The 24,683-nt window shown below is 38.8% G+C and overlaps 1 protein-coding gene across 1 annotated transcript; it reads left to right on the top strand.

Annotated features, from left to right (window-relative positions):
- The first annotated feature begins 4,202 nt into the window (after positions 1–4,202).
- On the top strand, positions 4,203–11,773 carry LOC134632104 (programmed cell death 1 ligand 2-like). Its single transcript, XM_063480699.1, has 10 exons — positions 4,203–4,263; positions 5,140–5,200; positions 5,385–5,641; positions 6,002–6,098; positions 6,381–6,647; positions 7,869–7,979; positions 9,514–9,582; positions 9,729–9,782; positions 9,917–10,043; positions 10,952–11,773. Exons 2-10 carry the CDS (start codon positions 5,146–5,148, stop codon positions 11,436–11,438), a joined length of 1,524 nt encoding a protein of 507 aa, XP_063336769.1. The 5' UTR covers positions 4,203–4,263; positions 5,140–5,145; the 3' UTR covers positions 11,439–11,773.
- The last annotated feature ends 12,910 nt before the right edge of the window (positions 11,774–24,683 follow it).

Below are 24,683 nucleotides of genomic sequence, written 5' to 3'. Positions count from 1 at the left end.
CTTTTTAGCGGAAGGAAATGACGTCTTACTTCCGGCTAAACTATATGTTTTTTTTGTTTTATTCATTCATTTATTTGCATTCGAAATATAAAGAGTAAGTTGAATAAATGAAAATAATAAAACATAAATAATAGAAAACAACAACAACAAAGACTGCAATACAATTAAAACACACAGGAAATTGTTTTTATAGGTTTTCATCTCAGTTTTCATTTTAGTCACATTTGTAAAACACTTATTTTAAAACAAAAACAAGTTGACAAGATCAGCCAAAACAAAACAAATCTATGATGATTTTGTCAGAGTAAGTATAGGAAGGGACAGAATGATTACTTGAAGGCTAAAGTGAGTTAGATGGTGTAGTTTGGCTCCCTCTATTGGCTCTCATGGGTCACTTAAATAGCGTTACATAATAACGTTGAGTCGTTGAATGAATGGCTTGATTTAAGATACGTAAACTCCGGGTGGTGGAGAGTTTTTATTAAAGCAATAATAATAATAATAATAATAATAATAATAATAATAATAATAATATAGTAGCCTAGTAGTCTCTTAAAACCTTTGGATTGAATGGTAACTGGGTTAATTATACAAGGGTTTTGCTTCAGATAGCTTTGTTTTAATCATAGACAGTATAGTTTTAATCTTGAATGATCTTCAATGGAAGATCATTCAAGATTCAATGGAAATTATACATATATTAATGCATATGACACCAATTTGTAAGCTAAATATTTAACAGTGTGGATGGTGGATACATGACCAGCAGAGAGAGGGACTGACTTTCAAAAAAATTCTTGTCAGTTTTATTTATTCTTGTATTTGAAGAATGGAGTAGCATTAATTTAGCACTAGTAGTGATATAGTTTGAGATATACTCGGAGCTGTGGTGGACTTTGATGAATTCTGAAACTTCTTCTCTCCTGAAAGTGAAACAGAAGTTAAACTGCCAGGTGAAATTTCATCTAGTCACGGCTGGAGTTTTTGGACTTTGAACCACCTGAGCCATCAGGTGTGACATGATCCTACCATGAATTTGCGGGAAAAATAGCATCCCATGCTTGTTCTTCTTCAGTTTTCCCCCTGTGAATTCATGAATCAAAAGCAAAATGAACTGGACTTATGTGATAGTTTCATGCTGCAGTGACTCATATCAAGCCAAGCTATCATGTACCATCAGTGAATTACAACGGCAGCGGGAACTTCTCATCCGTCACCTTCCTGGCAACTTCACATGACAACCGCTAACTTAAATAAACCGTGTAGAGATATGTCACACAGAGAAGTCACAGTGTTAAGTACATGTGTGAACGGTCGTCACTGTGAACAAAACTTCTCCTTATTACATCTGTTTATTTTTCTTTTTGAATACAATAATTTACTTATTAATAATTTAAATTAATTACATTTAAAGGAAAAATAAATAAAAGATGTCATGTCACTGTTTCAAATATCCTTGCCTCTCCAACACCGTGTCTTTGTCATAGTACCTTTTACAGACGGACAGCTATTTTACCTGTTTTACTTCCGTAAGTGAAAAAGACTGTGAAAATAAAGCTTCTCGTCACATTAGCTGATATTCCTGATTCAGCCAAGAGGTAAGCACATGGGAAACCCAGAAATGTTTTATGGTTCCATGTTATGCAGGTTGGCACAGGATAATGTCTGGATGGCACCCTGCTGTATATTCCACGTGAGGGATGACTTGACATGCAGGTAAAAATTCCCTCAAATAAGTTCATTCAACTCCAGCTTTCCAGCTTTCAGCACATGACTTGTTAAGTGTTGTGTAAACATCTTGGTTTTGCATGTGTGTTGATTTAAACGGTACTTTTTACAAATACATTTACATGCCAAACGAAAATTCCACAGTATTGACTGCTCTGGGGTATTGTGTCAAATACATGTGACTTAAACTCAGAGGGCAAAATTCTGCTTTGTTTAAATTTACTCATTAATATTGCACTATGGCTTTTGTCTTTATATGCAATACTTCTCATCAGAGTAGCTGTTATAATAGGGTGGCATAGGGCTGTCATGGTTAGGACTGTCCCCTCACAGCAAGAAGGTCCTGGGTTTGGGTCCTGCGTGGATTTTGGATGTTCTCCCATGTCTCCCTGTGTGTGGGTCTACACCGGGTATTCCTGCTTCCTCTCACAGTCCTCTTACACTGATAAACTGCTGATCTGTCCAGGATATGCCCCAGTTTCTGGCTTTATAATCGCTGGACAGCCCCCAACCCCACGCAAACATAAATTGAAAAGTGGATACGAAAATGGATGGATAAGAAATGCTGAGGCAGTAGTACTTTCAGAGCTTATTTACCAACTTCAAAACCAAAGTTTGACTCAGCACCCACCTATAGCTCTTCTCATGGTCTTAATGCATGACCAATACACAACTTCATCAGTCAGTCGGTCAGTTGGTTGACTTTGAATGATCCCCTTAAAACTAATAAGTTGGCTTTGCTATATGAATTTTGCAACCCAACCTAATTTAGATCAAGTAGTTATGTATTTTATCTTATTCTTTTTCTTTCTGGATATTGTTTATTGTTGCCGTCATTAGTAATACTGAAAAAGTAAAACTTTAGTAGAGAAGCTTTGGTGTGATCCAACTTCTACCAGGAATGTGCCTGATTTACTGCCAGCACAGGAACCAAGCTCTAACTGGAACTGAAACAATGAGCAACACCCTGGTGGAGTCAAATGTCTTCTCCAAGTCCACAAAACACATGTAAACGTGTAGACACATAGCCACCTAGGTGAGGGTTTTTTAGGCATGTCCTGCTGGGAAGAAGACATGGGGGAGACCCAGGACACACTGGCCTGGTGGCCTAGGAGGGGATATGTCTCTGCTTAGACTTCTACTCTGTTGACCCAGATCCAGAAAAGAAGATAGATGGATGGATAGATAGATTCTGAGTTAAAAACCTAATCAAAGAGTTACAGAGACACTATTAATAACTGTAGTTTTTAGAGGTGTTACATGGTAATAGACTATCCTAAACACTTTTAAGGGAAAATGAGTATGGCAAACACTGAGCTGAGGTTAATAAGATCATGTCTTGCTCATTACTTACCATCAACAGCGTATTACTATGATGTAGTAGAGGGGAAAACCTTAGGTACTGGCCCTGCTGGTGTTAAGTATGGAAAGGAAGGATGAAGCATTAATAAGTTACTAATAAAGTGATACTGTGCTATTAATAAGCAATTTGTAAATGATAAATATTTAACTTAGCATACTGAAATTCAAATAATTACATGCAGTTAAAAATGAACAAAAATTACAAAGTATTATTGTATAGTATTTAATTTTTGGTGCTTTAACCTTGAGTCAAAGTATAAAAAAAGCCAACGACATCATTGATTGATTGATTGATCTTAACCCTAACCCATGGTAGTAGTTAATTAGTTTTCTCAAGTCTTGATAACCAGAGAAATGTAACCATTAGCCATTATAAGTGGTACATTAAATAAATAAATAAATAAATAAATAAATATTCTAAAAAAAAGTCCTTCTTGATTCTTTCCCCCAAGATATAGAGTTAGGATTATGACCTATGATGCCTTAGACCGAGAGTTCAGGTGCTGCTGCTGGAATTTTACTTATTATTTACACTAAAATATTTACACAGCCTATTTTCTTTAAGTAGATGATATCTTTGCTAACTCATTCATCACTAATGATGATATTGTTAGAGTTTTACCTAGATTAATATTTACAGTAAGTGATCAAACTGGGTGATACTAAGGTAGTATAAAAAATTCCCGATAAAGGACGCCATAGTTTGGGAGTCCTGACCACATAGACAGAAACAAGTGCGTTAAAAAAAACAACAAAAAAAAAACCAAAACCAAAAACTAACCAGTATTAGTTTCGGACACAAGCTACAGGACTCGAATGTTGCTCAATATGTGTTTGCTGATCATTAATGTTTGAGCCACTATATTTGGAGGAGTTTACTGTCGGGAACACTTTGATCGCTTCTTTACTTACAGTAAACACAAGGCAGCTTCCGTGTGAGCAGCGGAGAGTTAATTTCGAGCCGTCTAAGCTTTCCACGAAAAAAACGCCGTAATTTCATAAAGAAGTTGAGCTGAGTACAGTTAAGGCTGGAGGAAGGCAGGAGAAGTGGCCACGCCCCCTGCCTTAACTGTTCGAAGGGACTGACGGAGGGAGCTCAGATCACATTTAGAGCTCAAGGAAGAAGGAAATAACTAATGAGAACACAGCTGGCTGTTTTTGAATGACCTACAGGTAAGAGGACATATTATTTATTTAGGACAACTCAAAAATTTATATATATACGCATATATATTTTTAACACTATCAATAATAACAATATTAATAATAATAAAAATAATAATGTAAAGATATTCTATGTTCTGTATCTTTTTGCATGTACAAATGAGCCCTGTACATTTTTTTTCTGTTTTTACACAGGCCATCTATTTTTGACGTTAACATTTATTTTTGTCTTTGGATTCTGTTTCGACTCATCTATCTGATTTATCTGTGTATGCAGACAAGTACTCTAAAACTCCCTTACTATCACGTATCAGATAAGACTATGGTTAACCAAACAGATGACAGATCTTAACAATCAGAGTTCTGCAGAACTGTAGTTGTCTTTCCACTTGGGGAGGAAATCCGGGAGAAAATGTCTATTTATATCCTACTTACTCACCTATCAAAGTTGCTTACTGTGTAAGCAAACAAAGATGCTCTTGTACACATTTGCAGTTGGTGTTAAGTTATATTTTTTCCATAGAAGCCTGGCATAGCTACACTTCCAGATATAATGGTGTGGTGGAAAGATGTTTTATGTAGATAGGTGGGCTGTTATGTGAGGATGGTGCGGTTGAAGTGTGCTGGCATGGCTTCAGTTTCAAAACAAAAACTTCCCTGTGTTATTTTTTCCTGTTATAAAAGATAAAGAAGAGGGAAGTACTTCTTTGGAGCTGAGTCATGCTAGATTGGGATTACCATGTGATATAGTGTCACACAGCTTTTTGCCAAATTAAGAGGCAAACAAGGTCACACTGCACATCTGGTTTTCTTCGGTAAAGTGACTCATGTTTCATCACTAAAGAATCTCAACATCTGGTAATAATCCCTTTTTTTCATCCTCAGATCTCAATGGACTGGCCCCTTCTTATAGTTTTACAAGTGTTATTTCAGCCCTCTCTCTCAGGTGGGTGGTAAATACATTTTTTGGATATGTAGAAGCAACGTCAGAACAATAACTACATATTTGACACGTGAGGCACTTACAGCTGCAGAGTGAGATTATGTAAAAAGTATAAGATGCTTGTAAACATTTTAAGACTGGAGTATTTACCTTCATCTTGGCATTATTTTGTGTAATTTCCCTGCAGTCTTATTCACTGTGGAGGCAGAGCAAAGCATGTACATGTCAGAGTTTGGAGAAAGTGTCGTGATGGGCTGCAAGTTCAACCCTAAACCCTCCTATCCTCATCCTGACCTGAACGTGACCTGGCACTGGATCAACTCTGACTCAGTTCAGGACGTGATCCGGCTGGATAATGGCGTGGCGCGCTCGGAATCTCCAAAGTATCGGGGACGAGTGCAGCTTCTGACCGAGGAGCTGGTGGAAGGCTGGGCTAAGCTGAAGGTAATTCCTGGCACTGAGCTACTCAGACTTACAAAACACATGTTGGATGGCTTACCACTTAATTCCTACTAACTTTCCTCTGAGCATTAAGCTTGTTTAAACTTGCCAGCTCTTCTTCATCTTTTTAAAAATTACTCTCAACAGGTTTAAATTCCCTAGAAAGTGCCACAGGATACTTTACTGGAACTTTACAGTGGTGTATACTCATAAAAGGACTAAGTCTGTTTAACTTTTTATATTATAGTACAGAATAAAACCCTAATAAGAGAGGCAGAGGGAGGGATAGAGCTGGAACGTTTTCCATTTTGGTTTCTTTAAGAGGGCATAACAGAAGACTCTTGTTCTTTTGTCACTTTACAGATGTCCAGTCTTAGAATCAGTGACGCTGGGAAGTACCAGTGTGTGGTTCATTCAGCGGATGGAGCCGACTATAAAACTATAGCCTTGTCTGTTGAAGGTGAGAAGTACATGTGTTGCAGTGTAGGCCTGTTACTTTTCTTTTCTGAAGATTTCACAAACATTGTTCTGGGAATGGTCTCGTAACTGCCAAAGCCCATGGTCATTTCTGGGCAGTTAAAGTTTCACTCAAACTGAAAATGAAACAAAGACCACTATTAGTCAATTTTGTAAAGTAAAAAAAAAAAAAAAGAAGAAGAATAAAAAAGAAAACGATTTTGACAAACTCAGCACACGCTGTTATCAGTCTTGTGTTACAATAGAACTTCATTTTCTTTCCTAGCATCTTATAAATCAGTGACCACACACATTGAGAGGGCTGCAACAGGTGATGAGGTCCTGATAACCTGCCAGTCTGAGGGATACCCTATGTCAACAGTCGAATGGCAGAATGGAAACCTGGAGACACTCAATCCCAACACCACTGCTGAATCAACACCAGACCAGATTTTTAGAATCACCAGCCAGATAAAAGTCAGCTCATCAGAAAAAAACAACTACACCTGTAAATTTACAAAAGACGGCCGCTCTGCAACAATTTATATTCCAGGTAAGCGTTCGTTTCCAGTCTTGAAATGGTACATGGTATTTACATGTCCTCCTGCATGTGCATGAGAGTTAGATGCAGCTTATAGCTGTGCCTTTGAGATCAAAATGAGGGCTTCCTTTCAGGGAGGCATTGTAGAAATGGATTTCTTACAAAACAAGACTCACAATATTTAACAGGAAGGGGGATGTAACATAATCCCAGCTTTTCCAGGCGGGAATTATCCGGCTGTACTTTGTGCCTCCCTTTAAAAAAGGAGAGAAAAGGCTCCAACATTACATACTGTGCCTGTTTAACTGATCAGAAACTGAAATAGAGTTGTTTAAAAAAAAAAAAAAAAAACAGCCCCCAAAGGAGCAGATGACACTAAAAGTTCAAGTGAAGCTCTAAATGTTCAAAGCTACCACAGGAAATATGTTCTCATAACCTGTGTGCCTGTCATCACCAACTTCCTGTTATGATTAGAATTTTGTTTTGTACATGTTGGCTTTTATCCCCACCCTACATCAAACTGCAGAGACTTAGATATGTAGATATGATTTCCCCACTTTTTCCACCGCTTTCCTGGAATTAAAAGACCCTCCCATGTGTTTCTGTGAAGCTAGTGGGTGGTGTTTGTCTGGTGTGTGGATGTAGGTGCGTAGCAAATCTTCAAATGCGAGACTTTTCTGTGTCTGCATGTAGGATGCTCATCGTTTTCACACCAATATGGAAAAAATATATATTTAATTATAACACGTATCAAAACTGTTTCACTTTTAATGTGCTTTGCGTGTGTCATATTTATTTCTTTGATGAAAAACTAGCCACATTTTCCCATGCGGTATTTCCCACAGGAAGCTTTATTGTAAGTCATATTGTAATGACAAAACACAAAAGGATAGAGTTTAATGATGATCCTGTTGAGGGAAATGAGAAATATATTTTAATTCATTTCTTATAAATATAAAATGTTAGTAAGAGAAATGTATTGTTAATACAAGAACAAAGAAATAAATAAAATAAAATATGTGAAAGAAGACATATCTAAGTGATCATATCTGCCATTGCACCAGCATAACGAGGCACTATAGCTGCTATAAGGTTTTGTCCTTGACCAGCAAAGGGGAAGTTTGTGGTCATATGCCTTTGGTATGTTTGGTTATTTCCAGAGCGGCTAAAATTGCTAAAGCGTAGCTATTACCATGAAATACTAATCCCACAATGTTTTGACTCTTTTCACAGATGAAATACCACCTCTTCCTGCAAAAAATGATGCTGTTATCATTATACTGTGCATAGCAGTGATAGTGGTTTTCGTCTCTGTCGGAGTGGTCACCTATCGACGACGAAAAGGTAACAAATCAGTCCCTCAGTTCAGCACAGACAGGAATGCTTACATTTCCTGTGTCGTGGTGCAAACAGAAATGTTGGTTTCAAACCTTGCAAAATGATCGGTAACAATTTAGTGAGGTGTTAAAATACCACAGATAGCAGCAGTTATCTTGAATAATGGGCTTAGATATAAACACTTATCTCAAACAACAGATACTTTGCAAGATATTTATGAAACAAATTCAAAATGAAAGCCAGTCATCTTGCAAAACCTGTAATACAACATGAAAGTGATCTTAATGCAAACTTGCATTTCCCTTTGCCATAAAAACAGACAAGCTATTTATCACCTCACTGCAAGTGCTTGCTCTGGTTTCATTTTAAACATTCAGTAAAACTGCATAAAATGTGCAACGACAGAGCTGACATTGGCTAAATGATTTTAACTTTAATGCCCAAGCAAAACCAAAACCTTGTTGTTGGTCTTGTGCCAAACATCTCACAGACAATCTGAATTCATTACTCAGCACTGCAAAATGTATCTTTCCTGTGTCAAAGGCTGGGCAGCTCTGACTGGGAAAAAAAAGAAAAGAAAAGAACACATGCATACTCCCAGGAACACTGGTGACACTGTAGGTCATGTAAAAGAGGAAGCGTCTGTGAACGTTTCAGGAGGTTCTTGTCCGATTTGTTCTATAATGCTTGTGATTTGAACAGAATTTTGCTGGAAATTCTTTAGCATGTGACCTGCAGTGTTTTTTGTGTGACCATGACTTAGCTTTTTACATTCTAATGCGTTTCGCAACTATCAGACCAGACCGGCTAGCTTGTGGGAAACACCCAGTGTGGTTTTGGTTTATCTACAAGGGGAATTCAAAGCTAATTGTAAACGCACGGGTGATTTTTTCAGCACGAGTTTATATTATTGTTCACACACCTCACTCAAGTTCACTGGAAAACTTATTAAACATATTTTCACATATGAATGTGTAAAAATGACGTTTTACTTACAGATAGATCAGGAAACTGTCACGCAGTTATCAGGAAGGCATGGATCTTTGTTGTGGTGCTTTCAAGAGCATATGAAAATATTGGACATTTTGAGGAATAATTGAAACTTCGAAGCCAAAATATTAGAATCAGAATCAGAGAGACTTTATTAATCCCAGAGGGAAATTGAGTTGTCATAGCAGCAAATATACAACAAACGTCAAGCACTGATTTAAAATAAAGTGTAGAAACAGACATATTGATACAAAAATATAGAGAAATATAGAGATATAGGTATAAATATACATATAAATATAAAAGGACACAAATATGTGTGCAAATATATGTCATATGTCGGAATCATAATAGATTATGACACCGTGACACCAAATCACTACATATATGGTCGCATAGCACCATTTTAGCAAATATAAGGTCAATTAAAGAATGTATAATTCAAAACAAACCAAACCCAACAACCTCCATACATTCAGTGTATCAGTGCTTAAAGACTACATACCTTCTGTACCAGTACGTTGCATTAAAGTGCACTTTTTTGTTACAGGATCCCACAATCACGGCACTCACAGCACCAGGAACCTCCTGGAAAGACCTGCTCCTACCGCTGCTTCCCGTGAGTTCAGTGGTTATGTTTTTATTGCTGTTTTGCTGTTGAATTTCTACACTGGTTATAAATAAAACTGAGTTCTCAGTGGTTTTTTTTAATCTTACTGTCCTCTGTGTTGTCATATTTCTAACGATGCTGTTCCCTCCTGTCAGGTCTGAGAAGTTATGACGACAACTATGAGAATGAGATAACTACTTGTAATGAAGGTAGGTAGCTTATCAAGTTGAGAAATATAGTTTACATGATTTATGTGCCACTGAAAGATTATCTGAAAAGAAAGACCTGCAGGATATTTCACATCTTCAGCAAATGACTGACTGGACTTATTTTTTGTCTCCAGGCCATGTGGAGGAAAATCTGGGGTTGTATGTGAAAACGCATTACTCAGAAAGCTTTCTCAGTGCAGAGCGAAGGAATCAATGTGGCACTTTCAGTGCGGAGGAGCTGCCTCGCAAACTGCAAAACAAGTGAGTCATAAATACATGCGTCCAAAGTGATTGGGAAATAGACGACTATGCATTTATCCGATATCATTTCCCGTACACGCAGCCTTAAAAAAAAATTTGTTCTTCTTTCCAGAAAATCGCATACAATGAATCCTCTTTTCGTTTACTTGCAACCACCCAGCATTGTGCAGAGCTGTGTGTGGCGTGCTACATGAAATCGTCTCAATTAGTGTTCTATAAGGTAGTGGTCCTTGTTAGCAGTAACACCATCCTCTATGAATCTATAGTAATAGATAGCACATTTAAAAAATAATGAGGTTATTATATTTTTAGGGGTCTGAATGAAGACAAGTTTATGGTCACAATTAATTTACTGTGTGGACTTTAACTAAATTTGTGTTGTATATTCAACCAGCCTTCTATTACTTACAGATTTAACTTAATAAAAATATATAATGCTGGGTTTAAACACAGTTCCTGTGACAGCTAAAATTTTTTTATAATACACAAAAGGGAATGACCATGGCATGGCAAGGCTTTTGTTTTCTTTTTTTTGTTCCTACATTTGTGTTTGCGAACAGTACTTCTGCCCATTTAATGCTAATTTATGATAGTTGACTGACATTGTCATGACTATCGGTTTATCCAAGGCAGCAGTTTCAAAATCAGTGAGCGAGCTTGTGAAGCTCAGCTCAGCTCGAGAACATTTTTTGAATGCACTGATAGCTACGGTACATGTCGATGTATCGCAGTAAAGTTTTTAAATGCAAACGTTGTCATGCAGAAGTTATTGTGAGGTAAAGTAAAAGTAATCTGTAATAAGCCCAGGATCTTGAAAAAGAACTTAAACCTCACAGACACAACATGCTCTAAATTTGTTTGGGCTTATGTTGACTTCACAACCTCAACTTTGCTGTTTTTATTTTCAGTGAAGGCCACCCTGTGAATCTTCCTGCTTTACTCCCGGGAGCTGGTGAGACATTTTTCCTTGAGGGACTTCCCGGAAGCGGGAAAACAACTGTAGCCCACATCCTGATCTCATCCTGGACTGAATGGCCCACAGATGCCCTTTCCAACTTCCTCGACCTCAGTGCACTTCATCTTCTCTTATATGTTGACTGCAGCTCCGTGAAGGGCGACTTGTTTCAGGAGATAACAACTCAACTTCCACTCACCAAAAAGATATCAGCAGAAAAGCTGAGAACTCTTTTAATCACATCTGGCAAGGCTCTGCTTTTGTTGGACGGCTACAAAGAAGGAAACCAATATTTCGATGACTCATTAAGGAAGTTTCTAAGTGAACGAACAGGTTGCAGGGTGCTGGTCACGGCCAGCCCAGGACACTGCCCCGTGCTCAGGCAAACGGTTGGGAATGAAGGAGTTCGAAAGCTTCAAATACAACCTGCAAAGTACTGAGTTTAAAAATAATATTGTGACCAAGAAAACACTGTATATGAGTTAGATTTTTAACAAATGAGGCAAGAGTTTTGTGTTTGTGTGTGTGCGCGTGTGTGTGTGAGTGAGTGAGTGAGTGAGAGAGAGAGAGAGAGAGGCATTTAGATTTTTATAAGCCCAAATATGCTGCAGAATGTACTGAAAGTGACGTACTGCATGATGATGTGTATTCAAAGTGATGCGTGGGAAGTTATAGACGTGCAACAAATTATAATTTTGTATTCTTTGTTGTCTTGATTGTCACTTTCATTACAGTGCAATAGGTTTTTTCAAAATTCTTTTAGAGTACATCATTGTTACTGGAAAAGCTGCATAGTGAAAGCGGTGATAAGAAACTGGTGTTTGCCGAATCTATGAAAGCGACAATTAAAATCTCCTTTTTCAATACATGTAACAGTTCAGATACAGCAGTGGTTTCTGTTTTAGTTCAGTGTGTGTGCATGAAAAAGAGAAAGATCATAGTTAAGGGCATCAGCTAGACTGCAAGCAAAGCAGCAACAGCTCCTCTCTGGTGTCAAGAGTAAGAGGAAGTGACTCTTTGAGTGTTCCTGACAAGAGATCATTTATGCCAGTAACATTTAATTTAAAAAAAAGAAAGGGTCTTTTTTTAATTCTTTTTTTTTTATTTTTGTAGGTTCTTCATTTTGTGGAAAAGTTTGCATGTTTACCAAATTTCAAATGGCATCGAGCCAGTAACTTGTCAGGTTTAACTGTGCATATTATCCTTGTTTTTCTCTCAGCTCTAATCTGTTGCACTGGTCGCCATCATCTTTTACTAAACTCGATTGTGTGCTTTTTTGCTACGGCTGGTGACTTTACGTGATCTCAAAAAGTCCTGAGTCAGCAGTAAACAGCATGTTGTTGTTGTTTCTTTTATCAAATGCACAAAAAGCGATGAAAGTTTGTGTGGTAAATAGAGAAGTGAAAGAAAACATGCTTTAAAGAAGAGAATGATATCCAAATAATGTGGTTTACTGTAGTTTACAGTCACACACGTGATGTGCGATTAACACTGCAACAAAACAGACGGGGAAATATTCCACCAAAGTAGTTTGTTGTCTTTAAGCTAATACACAACTAAAATGTGATTTTAAAAAAGGAAACTCAGTAGAGATGGGTTTGTAGAAAGCTAAAAGAAGACCAAATCCCTAAAGACTCATCACGTAATTTTACATGTAGGGAAGAAGGGCCTGAATCAGGGAAGCATCCAAGCAATTTGTCACTTTGCATCCATAGTAGTTAAACTCAGTAAAAAAAAAAAAACAACGCCCCCTAAAAGAAATTTAAATTGTTGTCACTTTTTCCCAAAAAGACCTCGTATGTTTGCTTTATTTCCCCATTTGGCAGTTGATTGGCTCGGTTTCCCTGACAGATTTTTTTGAGAGTCCAGGATCACTTCTAATGATCTGTTAGACACAAGAAGTGTCTAACAGATCATTAGAAGTGGGATAGAAGAAGGAGAACCATCTCAACAGCACTTCATTACTTGTTGTTGGTTTTTTTGTAAGCCAAGATGGCTAATAGCACTCCAATGCTAAGGCACGATGGAGGCTGCATCATGTTATGGGGCTGTTTCTCAGTAGAAGGAACCGTTGTAATGGTCGGAAATGAGAGAGAGCAGAGTGCATGCAACCTAGTCAGCCATCTACTTCTCTTTCAGCACAAGTCCTAACGCCCAGACCTTTACCCCAGACAGCATCTGTTTGACTTACCCAACTCCAGGCTTTGCCCTTGTGCACTTTGACTTCAATTCTTCACCATTTTTTAAAAAAATACAAACTTCTGTCAGATCTGTGTGGAAAATCACACACAACTCTGGGAATAGCTGTCTACCCAGCTGTCTAACTCCTGGAGTTTATAAAAAAAATTCTTCTATATAACTCCCTCTTTATATCCAGTAGAATTAACTGATTATTTTTGAAACCATCTGTGACTTCATGGTTTTTACTGGTCAGAATGTCATCCCCTCTTTAGATGATATGCTTTTTTGACAATACAACCACTACTAAAGATGAAAAAGTGTTTTTATGTGTGTGTGTGTTTTTGCATATTCTTAACGCAAACAAACTTTTTCTTTGAGAAAATGTCTCCTTTTTCTTTAAGCTCACCTCACATTTCTATCATTTTTCAAACTAAGCAGTTCCACAGTAGTTTACAGTTGATTTCTAAAGCCAATTAATTTGTATACAAATTTGTTTGTGAAAAAAAATATTTTTTTATACATTAAAATGGAAGATTATTGGATGTTTTTGAAATTTTAAAAGAAAAGGCTTAAATTAGATCAGCAAATAAGGGGCAACCAAAAAGCAACAATCCTGGAAATCTTTGCCGATGACCTGTAAAAAAGTATCAATGTGGACCAATTTATTTCAATAATGCAAACCAACAAGAGCACTGTAAATTAGATGATCACAGTCCTCATTAGGCAAACATAACAAACATAAAACAGTATATTTTTTTTATTTTATGCATGTGTTTCACTTTCACAGACAGCTCAAGTAAAGGCAGATAACAGATAATCCATACACTGTGAGGCAAACCTTCTGTAAGAAGCTGAGGTGGGGCTGGGTGGGATCTTAGAGGCTGCTGTTCCCTGGAAAAATCTGGCACACAATCTGGAGCACAGGCATTATCCAAGAAAACCTGCTTTAATGCAAAACCAGGGTGCAGTGTAAACTGGAAACTGGCACGTCATCAAAACACAGATCATTACTTCCAATCAGACCCTAAGAAATCCTTAAGTTGGTGAAGTCACGACTACTATGCCATGGTATCATCGTCATCATTTTTTTCCCCACATGTGAGGCTGCAGATATTTAACCAAGTCAAAGGGAAGAATCTGACTCAGAGTCATCTGAGAACAACGATTTCTGCAAAATCTGAACAGCTGAATAAGTCTAAATCTTACAATTTGCCGGTCAGAATTATTCTTCTGCTAACTCAGTTCTGTCTGAGTCACGATACAATCTTGAAAAACATTCAAGCATGAATAAAGGGGAGGAAAAATAAAAGCCAAATGTATTTAAGAATACATTTGTAACGTTTGCAGAGCTCTGTGTGCAAACTGCTGAGTTTGCACACAGCTCTGCAAAAGTTTTGGTTCTTCTTCCAGCTTTCATTATTGACTGATCTCTGTGTAAAAATGAGACTAAAACCGGACGCACCCTAACACACTCAATGTAAAGAGCAACTTGGCAGCCTGCATGTGTCGTACTGGGCGGGTTTATATGATTCACTTAAATATTTTCCTCCCAAAATTTTGTGATGTGAAAGGGAAAATACGACATACGCAATAAATCTGTTTACGTGCCTTTCAGTCACAAACTTGTTCATGAACTTCTCCGGCAAAGCCAGACAGCAGACAGTAAGGTGGTTTTGTGGGCTGTAGATAGGAAAACGCAACATCCAGAATGCAGGAGGGAGAGAACTCGAATAAAACACTCGCTTTAATTGGCGATTAAATAAATTCAAAAACACAAAGTCCAAAAACCTCCAATATAATCAAACACTACGAGTCAGACAAGGGAACTCTGTACAACCGAAATGCACCCAAAGCAGACGACGTGTCGAAGAAGAAAGGGAGGACTGTTTTATTTATAGCCTATACTTACAACTTGATGGGAACAAGAAACAAGAAGGGAACAAGAAACAAGTGAAAACACTGAACACACAATCAGACAATCAGAAGGTCAGAAATGAAACAAGGCACCAGTGAAAACTTTTATAAAGCAAAACAGGAAGCAATCCAAAATATATCGACTAAACACACAGACAACAGAAAGGAAACAAACTAATAGAGTGGGAAGGTAAGTAAGTAAGTAATATTTATTTATATAGCACATTTCACAGATAAAAATCACAAAGTGCTTCACAATAAAATCAGAAATACAAATAAAATAATATAAAACAGTGACAAAAATTAATTAAAAGCTTGTTTGTTTAAAAATGTCTTCAGCTGCTTTTTAAAGGAGTCAGTGGAGTCTAGACAGCGTAAAAACAACAGCAGGGAGTTCCACAGCCTAGGTGCCAGTGCCTGAAAAGCCCGATCCCCACGTGTTTTAAACCTAGTACGTGGGACCACCAGTAACCTCTGACCTGACGACCTAAGTGCTCGGGATGAAGCATGAGGTTTCAACAGGTCAGAGATATACTGGAGAGCTTCACCGTGCAGAGCTCTAAAAGTTACAACTAAAATTTTAAAATGAACCCTAAAATTTACTGGCAACCAATGAAGAGAAGCCAAAACTGGAGTAATGTGTGACCTCTTGTTTGTGCCAGTTAAAAGTCTTGCCGTGGCATTCTGTACAGTCTGAAGGCGATCCAGAGCTGATTTGTTAAGACAAGTAAAAAGACCATTACAATAATCCAAAGAAGAAGAGATAAAAGCATGAATTATCATCTCAAGTTCTGCCTTTGACACCAGTAGTCTGAGTTTAGAAATGTTTCTTAAATGATAAAAACAGTTCCGGACAAGTTGTTTAGAGTGTTTTTCAAGAGACATTGAACTGTCAAATATAACACCTAAGTTTCTGAGACTCGACTGAAATGAAGGGTCTAAAAAACTGATATGCTGCTGAATTTCTGAGAGCATGTGATCAGGTGCAATAATCAAGGTCTCTGTTTTATCTGCATTAACTGGAGGAAATTGTCATTTAACCATTGTTTGATTTCTGACAGACAATTATTTAAACACGACAATTTATAACACAGAAGTTTTGAAAGAACAGTATAATATAATATAATAAGAAATAAAGTCAAAACAGAAACCAAAATGTTATACAAGACTGAGTCTCAAATGATAAAGCCAAAAGCAGGAAGTTATAATGACCAAAAAAAAAAAAAAAACAACTCAAGCAGCACTACAGAAACAGAAACCAACCTTACCATAAACCACAAAAATAACAAATCCCAGGGACCATCACAGACAGGAGACTTTTTCTTTAAAGCCAAAGGAGGGTTTTACCCTGGCAGTGAGCAACAGAAAATCTGCCCTGAAAGGAGAAATATCAGACTAATGTCCCTCGTAACCACAAACACAAATCCAAATAAATGCCATATTTACTTGAGATCAGATAAATAGATAAGAAAGGCAATAAATATGACTAGACTGAACAGCAAAGCCACCCACGATTATTACACATTATCAGATTTTATTGCCTTGTTCTGATCAGCAGCTGCCTGTAAATGATCTAAAACATCTTCCTCCAAACTCTAAATTGCTAAAGCAGTTCGTTTTTTTTTGGTAAGCCTCAGATTTTCTGCTCTTCGCAGCAAATTCAAAACCGGATCATTTTTTAGTTTAATCATTGTGTCTTTACTTTGTTCACTGGAACTGCTGGAAATTTCATTACATTTGTCTCTGACAGGGCTTCATCATTTGGGATTGAGTGAAGAGGAGGGAAAAACACTTACTGCCATGAAAGAGACAGGAGCTGCAATAACCTTTTTTTTCTGAATCATTACATTTTAGTGTACACACACACACACACACACACACACACACACACACACACTCATCAAAAAATCCATCAATTCTCATTCTTTTACAGTAGACACATAACAGACCGCATAATCGAAGCAGTTCGACCACATTTTCAGAAACACCAGGACTCAAAAATGCCTCTTCCATAGCTTCCACATCCTTTTGGTATCTTCTTATTCTTAGGAAAACCCAAATTTACGGGAAGCACCAAATGTGTTGCGATATTTTGGAGATGGTTACAGACAGAAGAGAAGTGGTTAATGATGCAAGAGGGGCTTCTTCTTTGTGTTAACATAATTTCACCACCCTCAGCTCCCGCCAGAAAAACATTTGCCAAAGTAACAAAAACTGAGCTCATACGTGCTCTCTCTCAGCTACAAGCCTGCTCCTACATCAGAAGCCTCATGTATTTCATGGCTTTAAGTCTGGGTGACGTCTGGGTTTATAAAGCTAAACAGTGAGTGTAAACCAAACCTAAGTACTTACTGGGAATTTACTTTTCAGAGATTTCTGTTCATTTAATCGGTGTTTACAAGCATGTTGGTCCAGCCATTAAAACCTACTTACTGTGGGATCCATCGTTGCCTGCTGTGGTTATAAAAAGTCGTTAAAATGTTTGTAAAAAATGTAAAAAAAGAAAAAAAAGAAACCAAGATAAATCATTTCAGAACTTTTTCCACATTCAATGTGTCCTATAAGCTATACAATCCTGTTATAAAACAAACCAACATCTCTTAGTTTACTTTCCAGTAGGAGTTTCCTGACGTTAACTTAGTTGCAGCAAAATCCATCGTCTGCGTAAGCATCAAAGGGATCAGTTGGAATACAAAAGAATTTCCAAGACATGAGATGGGTCACGGAAAACAAAGAAGATGGTCATCAGTAAGTGAAGAAAACAGGGACAATATGGCACATTACATAAAAACTGGAAAGCCCCTCCAAAACCGATGAAAAGAAAAGAAGAAAGCTGGTGAGGGAGGCTTCCAAGAGGCCTGCAGCAACATTAGAGAAGTTGCAGAGTCATGTACTATATGTGACAACAAGCTCCATATTCTGTATATACATGAGCCTGGGGGAGTTGGGTTGCAAGATGGAAGCTTTTTCTTATAGAGGAAAAACATCCATTTAGGCTAAATTTTGCAGCAAGTCACTAAAAAGCGTGTGGTCTGATGAGCCCAAACGCCTGCTGAACAAGGTGGTGACTATTCTTCTTTAGCTAGAACAGAGGCATCTGCTAGAAAGCTGAAATAGAAGATAAATCTCACCTTTCAGCACACCACCACCACACATGCACCCACGGAGAAACAAAAATGGCTTAACCAGAAGATGATTAAAGCTTTGGAGTGGACCGGTGAGAGCCCAGACCCGAACCCAGCTGAACATCTGTGTGGGGTCCTGGAGAAGGCTGTGCACAGGAGATACCCTCACAATCCGAAGCACTTCCACAAGGAAGACAGTGCGAATACTACAAAGTTAACAAAGTTAAGATGTGCCACGATGAAAGAGACTTTCCCTAAAACAAGTGAATGCTGTGTTAAAACCAAAAATGTGTTTCCACAAAGAATTAGTTTAACCTCCTAGGACCTGGTGTCCACATATGTGGACATCACATTTTGAATTGTCTCGACCAAAATACTAAATTTTGCTCTACAAGGGCCTGATATCCACTTACGAGGACATTATACTCCCACTGTTTTATCGAAATTTAAAACAAATGTCCTCATATGTGGATCTCACTTTTGTCAAAAACAAAAATCTGGTAATTCTTTGTTTTTACATTCATCAGGTCCCAATCAGAACAAATACCAAAGAGAAATTAAAAATGCATGCCATGAAAGAGTTCAGGTCTTAGGAGGTTAAGGGTGTCCATATTTATTTACCAACCAGGTAAAGGATTTCAGTTTTCAGCTGTATTAAGTTACAGGTCACGATAAAGGTGGAAAAAGTTCTGAACTTACTGATCTTGGTCTCACTTTTTATGCACACACACAAAAACAGACACTTTCTTTAGCCACTGTACACGAGGGTCCCACTAGATGGTGCAACTGCACTTCTCATGCAGGCTCACAGTGAGAGTTGTGGACTTGGTCTGCTACTCAATCCATGAAATTTGATTTACTTGTGTGGCTAATCTGGATTTCAAAAAAAGAAAACATGAACAAAAGCAAGCAATATTTGCTGTGATTCTCTCATTGGGAAGGATTTTATAGCTTCCTTTCTTCTGTCTTATCTTCAAAGTGATTTATCCCCTAAGAAACCCTGATGTTTGCCAAAAACCTGCAGAAACTGAATCAATTAAAGTCATTGATCAAACTGTTGTCACTGTAAATGTAATGGTCCTGTACTGAACTTCATTTAACAAGGAAAAGAGCACATAAAATATCAAAACAGTGGCCAAAAATAGCGCATAAATATTACAGTACAACTATTAGACATCTGGTTTTATGCCTTTTTGTTCTAATTGAAAAAAACTTTCTTTGAAATCAACGTATATCTATTGATAAGCGATCACTCGCCAGTAATAGTAAAGATCCACTGCTTTGTCCAGTTGTCCCAGAAAATTCTCATCACCCATTCAAAAAAACCCAAACCTTACCCTGAAACCAAACTCAGCTGCTCTACGCTCCACATCACAACAGACCCACAAGCCGCACACACGCAAAACGAGAGTTAACCCCCATCAAAAAGAACAATCTCCTTCATGTGTGCCCCCCTCCCGCACTTCCTCCCTCAGTGTCAACCTCTCAGACCGACAAAGCTTCATCATTTGGTAATTAATATTCTAGGAAAGAGGGGAGCATCAGGAAACAATTATTCAATAATGTATGAATGTAAATGCACACTCCCTCCACACAAAAACACACACATATGCACAAGGGCATATACATCACTGTGATCGACTCTTCCTCTATTCCAAGATCAGATTACCTTCATACATTTAATACAACTGGAGTGAAAGCAATGAATGTGCTGGCTTGCAAACAAACGCTCAGAGATTCAGCTGTGATGGGTGTTCTCGTGCAAAAATCCAACGCGGAGCACCGCGGTTTTAGAAGCTCTCGCAAGCTGATCGGCTTTTTTTGCGAACGTGCATCTTCGTTTATCACATTAAAGCACCAGAAAATAAAAAAAAGGTCAGTGTACTCCGAGGTCAGCACGGTGCGTTCACTCAGACTGTGTATTTTAAATATCAATGCAAACACTGTGAGGAGGTTATAGAATTAAAATCTCCTTTAAAAGTTTCTCGTGACAATATATTACATGCATGCAGCTCATAAAAGGAATTGATATGAAACACCCCCACGACAGCACATAGCAGCAAGTTATGGGAACGCACAATACACTACTACAGCTTATGCAAGGTTCTGGACAGCAGGGAAGACCAAAGAGCAGATACAAAAAATGTATTGAAAACAAATAATTTAGAAATAGTCTTGAAGTGGTTTGACGCTGCATTTTGTCACAAAAAGATATCTCTTTTAAATAGTAGATTCAGTAAAAGATGAGCTTGGAGAACAGTGAAAGGGGTCAACCAGGACACCAGAGCTCAAGTATCACATTTCTTGGCAGTTAAACTGGCACTGTGGGTTCAGTCTCATTGCAAATAGGTCACAGGTTTGATCGAGATGTCAGATTTTAAGCCCCGGACGGTTAACCTAAATGTACAAGGTCACTTGAGGGATTATTGTTTGCTTAGATTACAGTAGTGGACAGTGACAGGAACGATGGAGCGAGGTGCGAGTACCCCTCTCTGATGTGCCAAAAAGCTTAAAAAAAAAAAAAAAAAAAAGAAAGAAAAGAAAGAAATGAAGATGCCACTGGGGTTGTTGAGGTCCATTCTGAATCCTCACTGGAGTCTGGTCACACAACTCCAGTTAATATCCACACACTCTCTGTGCTGGCACTGACCCAGTCTGTTTGGTAATTGGGATCAGATGAGTGGCAGCAAAAGCGAAGCGACCTGGGTTCCTCCAGGACCCGCGGTAACCTGGAAGCATTTATTTTATGGAAAAGATGTTTAGTTAAAGTGCAGCGCAGCAGCCTACAGCCCGGCCCCTCTAATGACCCTCCAGCTCTCTTGCCCAGGCCTGGAGACAGAGCCCTGTGATGGATATGACTGGCGAAACAGGCGCGCACACACACACACACGCACACATATGCTTCCAACACTGCGCTATGTGATGGATATGACTGGTGAAAGCTCTGAACACTGCTTCCTGAGTCCTTCACTTCCTTCCTCGCAGGCCTCGGTCAGCCAAGCTGAGCCAGGTTTCACTAGACTAGGGCTGGATTGAGTTGCAGATTAACAGGCTTCCTGTCCAGTCCGTTGGCTGCGTTCATCTGCTTTCCTACCGGTCACTTTTATTGATGACCGAGCTGTGACGTTATTGAGGATGAATGGGTCTCTTCAGGATGGATGAAATGCTGGAGACTGGCCGGGAGTGTGGAGAAAACAGTGTTACCAGCATCTGTTACACTTACACTTTTCCTTTTATCAGCTATTGTCCCTTATCATGAGGATTTACAGAGTACAAACTGGGTTACATTTAGGTCACCGGTAAAATACGACTAAATGTTTTGCAGTTCATTGCAACAGGATTTTTTACTTCTTAAAAATGCCTTAAAAGTGCTGAAAAAATGACAAAATGTAACTTAATGGTCTTAATGACAGATGACCTACTAAAATAGAGCCTTTTCCAAAGGATATTTTACCTGCTGTGGATTTAGTACAATATGTTGTTGTACCACAGCTGGCTCAATTAATATTTAGATTTGAAAATGGAAGAAAAAAAGAGGAAAAAATTATTTATTATAACCACATTGCTCAAAAAGACATTTTTTTCATGCTTTCTATTAAATAAACAGATATATCTAGAAACCAAGTCCATTGCCATTCCCTCCACCATCTCATCACTCCAAGCCTCCAGCACCACCCACCCCACACCTCTCATCCTCTCTCCTTCCCTCTCCCTCTCTCCTGCTGGCAGCCGTTGATTACTCTCGTCTCCTGGGGGAAGGCTTAAACTCCTCAGAGATAGTAATATCGAGGGCACTACTGGCTAGTCACTTCAGATCAGGGCGGGGGGAGGAAATGGCGACGGACATAAAGCTAAATATATAATTCCTCCCATGCCGGTAATCACGATGTCCAGACGATTTGAAATGACAGTTTAACCACTTTAGACTGAGGCACGCTTTGTTCAGATTTGAGAACCGGGAGGTGTGTGTGCGCGCAAGTGTGTGTGTGCTGGAACGTCTGGTTGGTCCCTGTGATGGTTGGGGAGCCTCCTCGCGGGTGTAGTAGCTATCCAAAGAGGCCCCGTGTGGTCCTCTCTAAACGCACCGAGGGGGTGGGGCGGCGGCCGCTCCATTGGGTTAAAATGGCTCGCAGACCAGACAGGAGCAATTCTGTGAATGACTGACGTGCCAACAGCTCCGGAAGGAAACACTCTCACTACCCAGTATTGGTTTACGTGATTATTAGGATATCCAGCTTCCTCCTAAAATGGTCGATCATTTCCCTGTTAGAGGCAGCAAGAGCGCCCACCTGGATTAAGCCTGAACGTGGTCCACATGCCACCAGGCGCAACCAGGCCTCACGCCACGCAGCCCACCAATTACACACATAAATATTAATAGGCTAATCTGCGCGGATTCTTTTCCTCAGAGCCTGTTAGTACATCCCTGAAAGGGTCAGAGACACTCTAATTCATTTAAATTTTAAGTTCAATTTGCATATGCAGAGATTTTTTTTTCTTCCAAACAGGCTCTCGTTTCCCCCATCATCACATCGCAAGAGGAGCCTGCATTTTGTATTCATACTCTGATTGGATCCTTGATGAGATCTTCAGGGTGGCTTCTCACACTCTGGTGCTCTTCACACTCCAGAGGAGATGAGAAGAGAGAGAGGGGAGAAGGAGGAGATGAGAGGTGTGTATGTGGGATCAATCCAATTCTGACTACGTTGAAGTGGTCCGCTCCGTCATCGCCCAACTCCACGTCCTCCTCGTCGGTTTCAGCTGCAGCAGGAGCGCCGCGGCTCGGGCTGTAATCAGAGGCGGCACAGAAGGAAGAGAGCAGGCAGAGAGCCTCCATATAATATAGACTCCTGCTCCTTTTTCGAGACATACACGGGCTACACAACATAACAGAATTCATATTATGCTATTGTCACCAGATTCCCTCAACGTGTATGAATAATGCAGGAGACAAATCTGCATGAAAGGTGAGAGAGAAAGAGCACGAGTGTGAGCGCAGGCGAGTCCACACCCAAGCATTTCACATGCACTTTTCAGTCACGCACGCTGGCTTAGTTTTACTTGCACTATATGTGTTTTAAGTCCATGCTCAAGTGCATTTTAATGCTTCAGGTCCATTTTCCTGTGATTAAATTAATTGTGTGTTTGGGCTACGAGTTCTGCCAAACGCGGGTGACCTAAAGCTCAATACTGGGCCTGAACACTTCCTGTGCAGAAACAGACAGAGGACTGAAGCTGCTGTTCTCGTGCTACGCCCAGACACCAGAATATATATGTTTTTAAAAACAACCTGAAAGTTTCCCCTGCTAATAAACACTTTGAGCACTAAAATGCACTTTTAGTTAATTTACCGCACGGCGGTTTTTCTTTAACCTCTCTAGCAGTGGCGGTCCTAGCCTGTTTGGCGCCCCGGGCGAACACGCCCTCTGGCGCCCCCCCCACACACACGCACGCACACACACATATATGACCCTATATATGAAGAGAGAGAGAGTATGCATAGTATGAAAACGGCTACCAAACAGACATCATAATTCATACAATGAGAACAGGACAAATCAACAATTGACACTGACTAATTAATATTAGGGTGCTAGCGGTGACATTAAGAGGGCGTTGTCAGTCTGTCTTTCACTGGTTTGATTTTGACAGAGAGGAGGGCTGGGTAGCCGTAGTTTTTGTTGACCGCAGCACAACGAGTTTCCCCTTGTTGCATTGCAATTTCTGCTGAAATTCTGTTGGAGTTCAGGTTTTTTTGAATGTCTCACTCAATCTTATATACTGTCTGTGTAAATACATGAAACTGTTAGTTAAACATAGTGAATAACTAATACAGAAGCTAGCTAACATTAAAAAAAAAAGTTGCGATCATGCTAAAAGTATAGCTAGCAGCTAAACTTTTAGCTAACAATATATTAAAACTAATTCAGTAAATATAGTGAATACCTGCTGAAATACATAGACACTGGCTAAGATTATATCTAAAATTATTATTATTTTTTTAAGCAATTTAAATAGCAAAAAAAGAAACATCACTAAAATTGTTAGTCTGCAGTACAAACCTTTCAACCTTTCATTCTTTACAGAGGAATTCATGAAAGCTAGTTTCCACCACTGAAAAAAAAAATTATTTTGCCATCTGTAAGTCAAAAACTCAACTTACATACCAACTAAAACTTAGATTGAAATAATACATCAAAAATTAAACTTTGCGTGGCAAAGGTTTGTTTGTTTTTTTTAATACAGAAACAATGCTTCCATTGGTTAAAGCAGTAAGCTAATATTTGTGGACAGCAGAGACGTTTAACAAACAGCACTTGAGAGGCTTACAGTAGTATAGATCCAATTATCAGTTTGAATATGAGCAGCCTGTTTTTAGTCCATTAACAGGGCTGTGAGGGTGTAAGAGTTGCAAATAGCCTAGCACCTACAGGCTAACTGTATGTTAGCAAACTTCACATTGTC

This window comes from Pelmatolapia mariae, linkage group LG7 (genome assembly GCF_036321145.2).
Source record: "Pelmatolapia mariae isolate MD_Pm_ZW linkage group LG7, Pm_UMD_F_2, whole genome shotgun sequence".
In the NCBI taxonomy this organism is placed as follows: Eukaryota; Metazoa; Chordata; class Actinopteri; order Cichliformes; family Cichlidae; genus Pelmatolapia; species Pelmatolapia mariae.
Note: the sequence above shows the minus strand (reverse complement) of the source record. Positions and strands in the feature narration are given on the sequence as shown.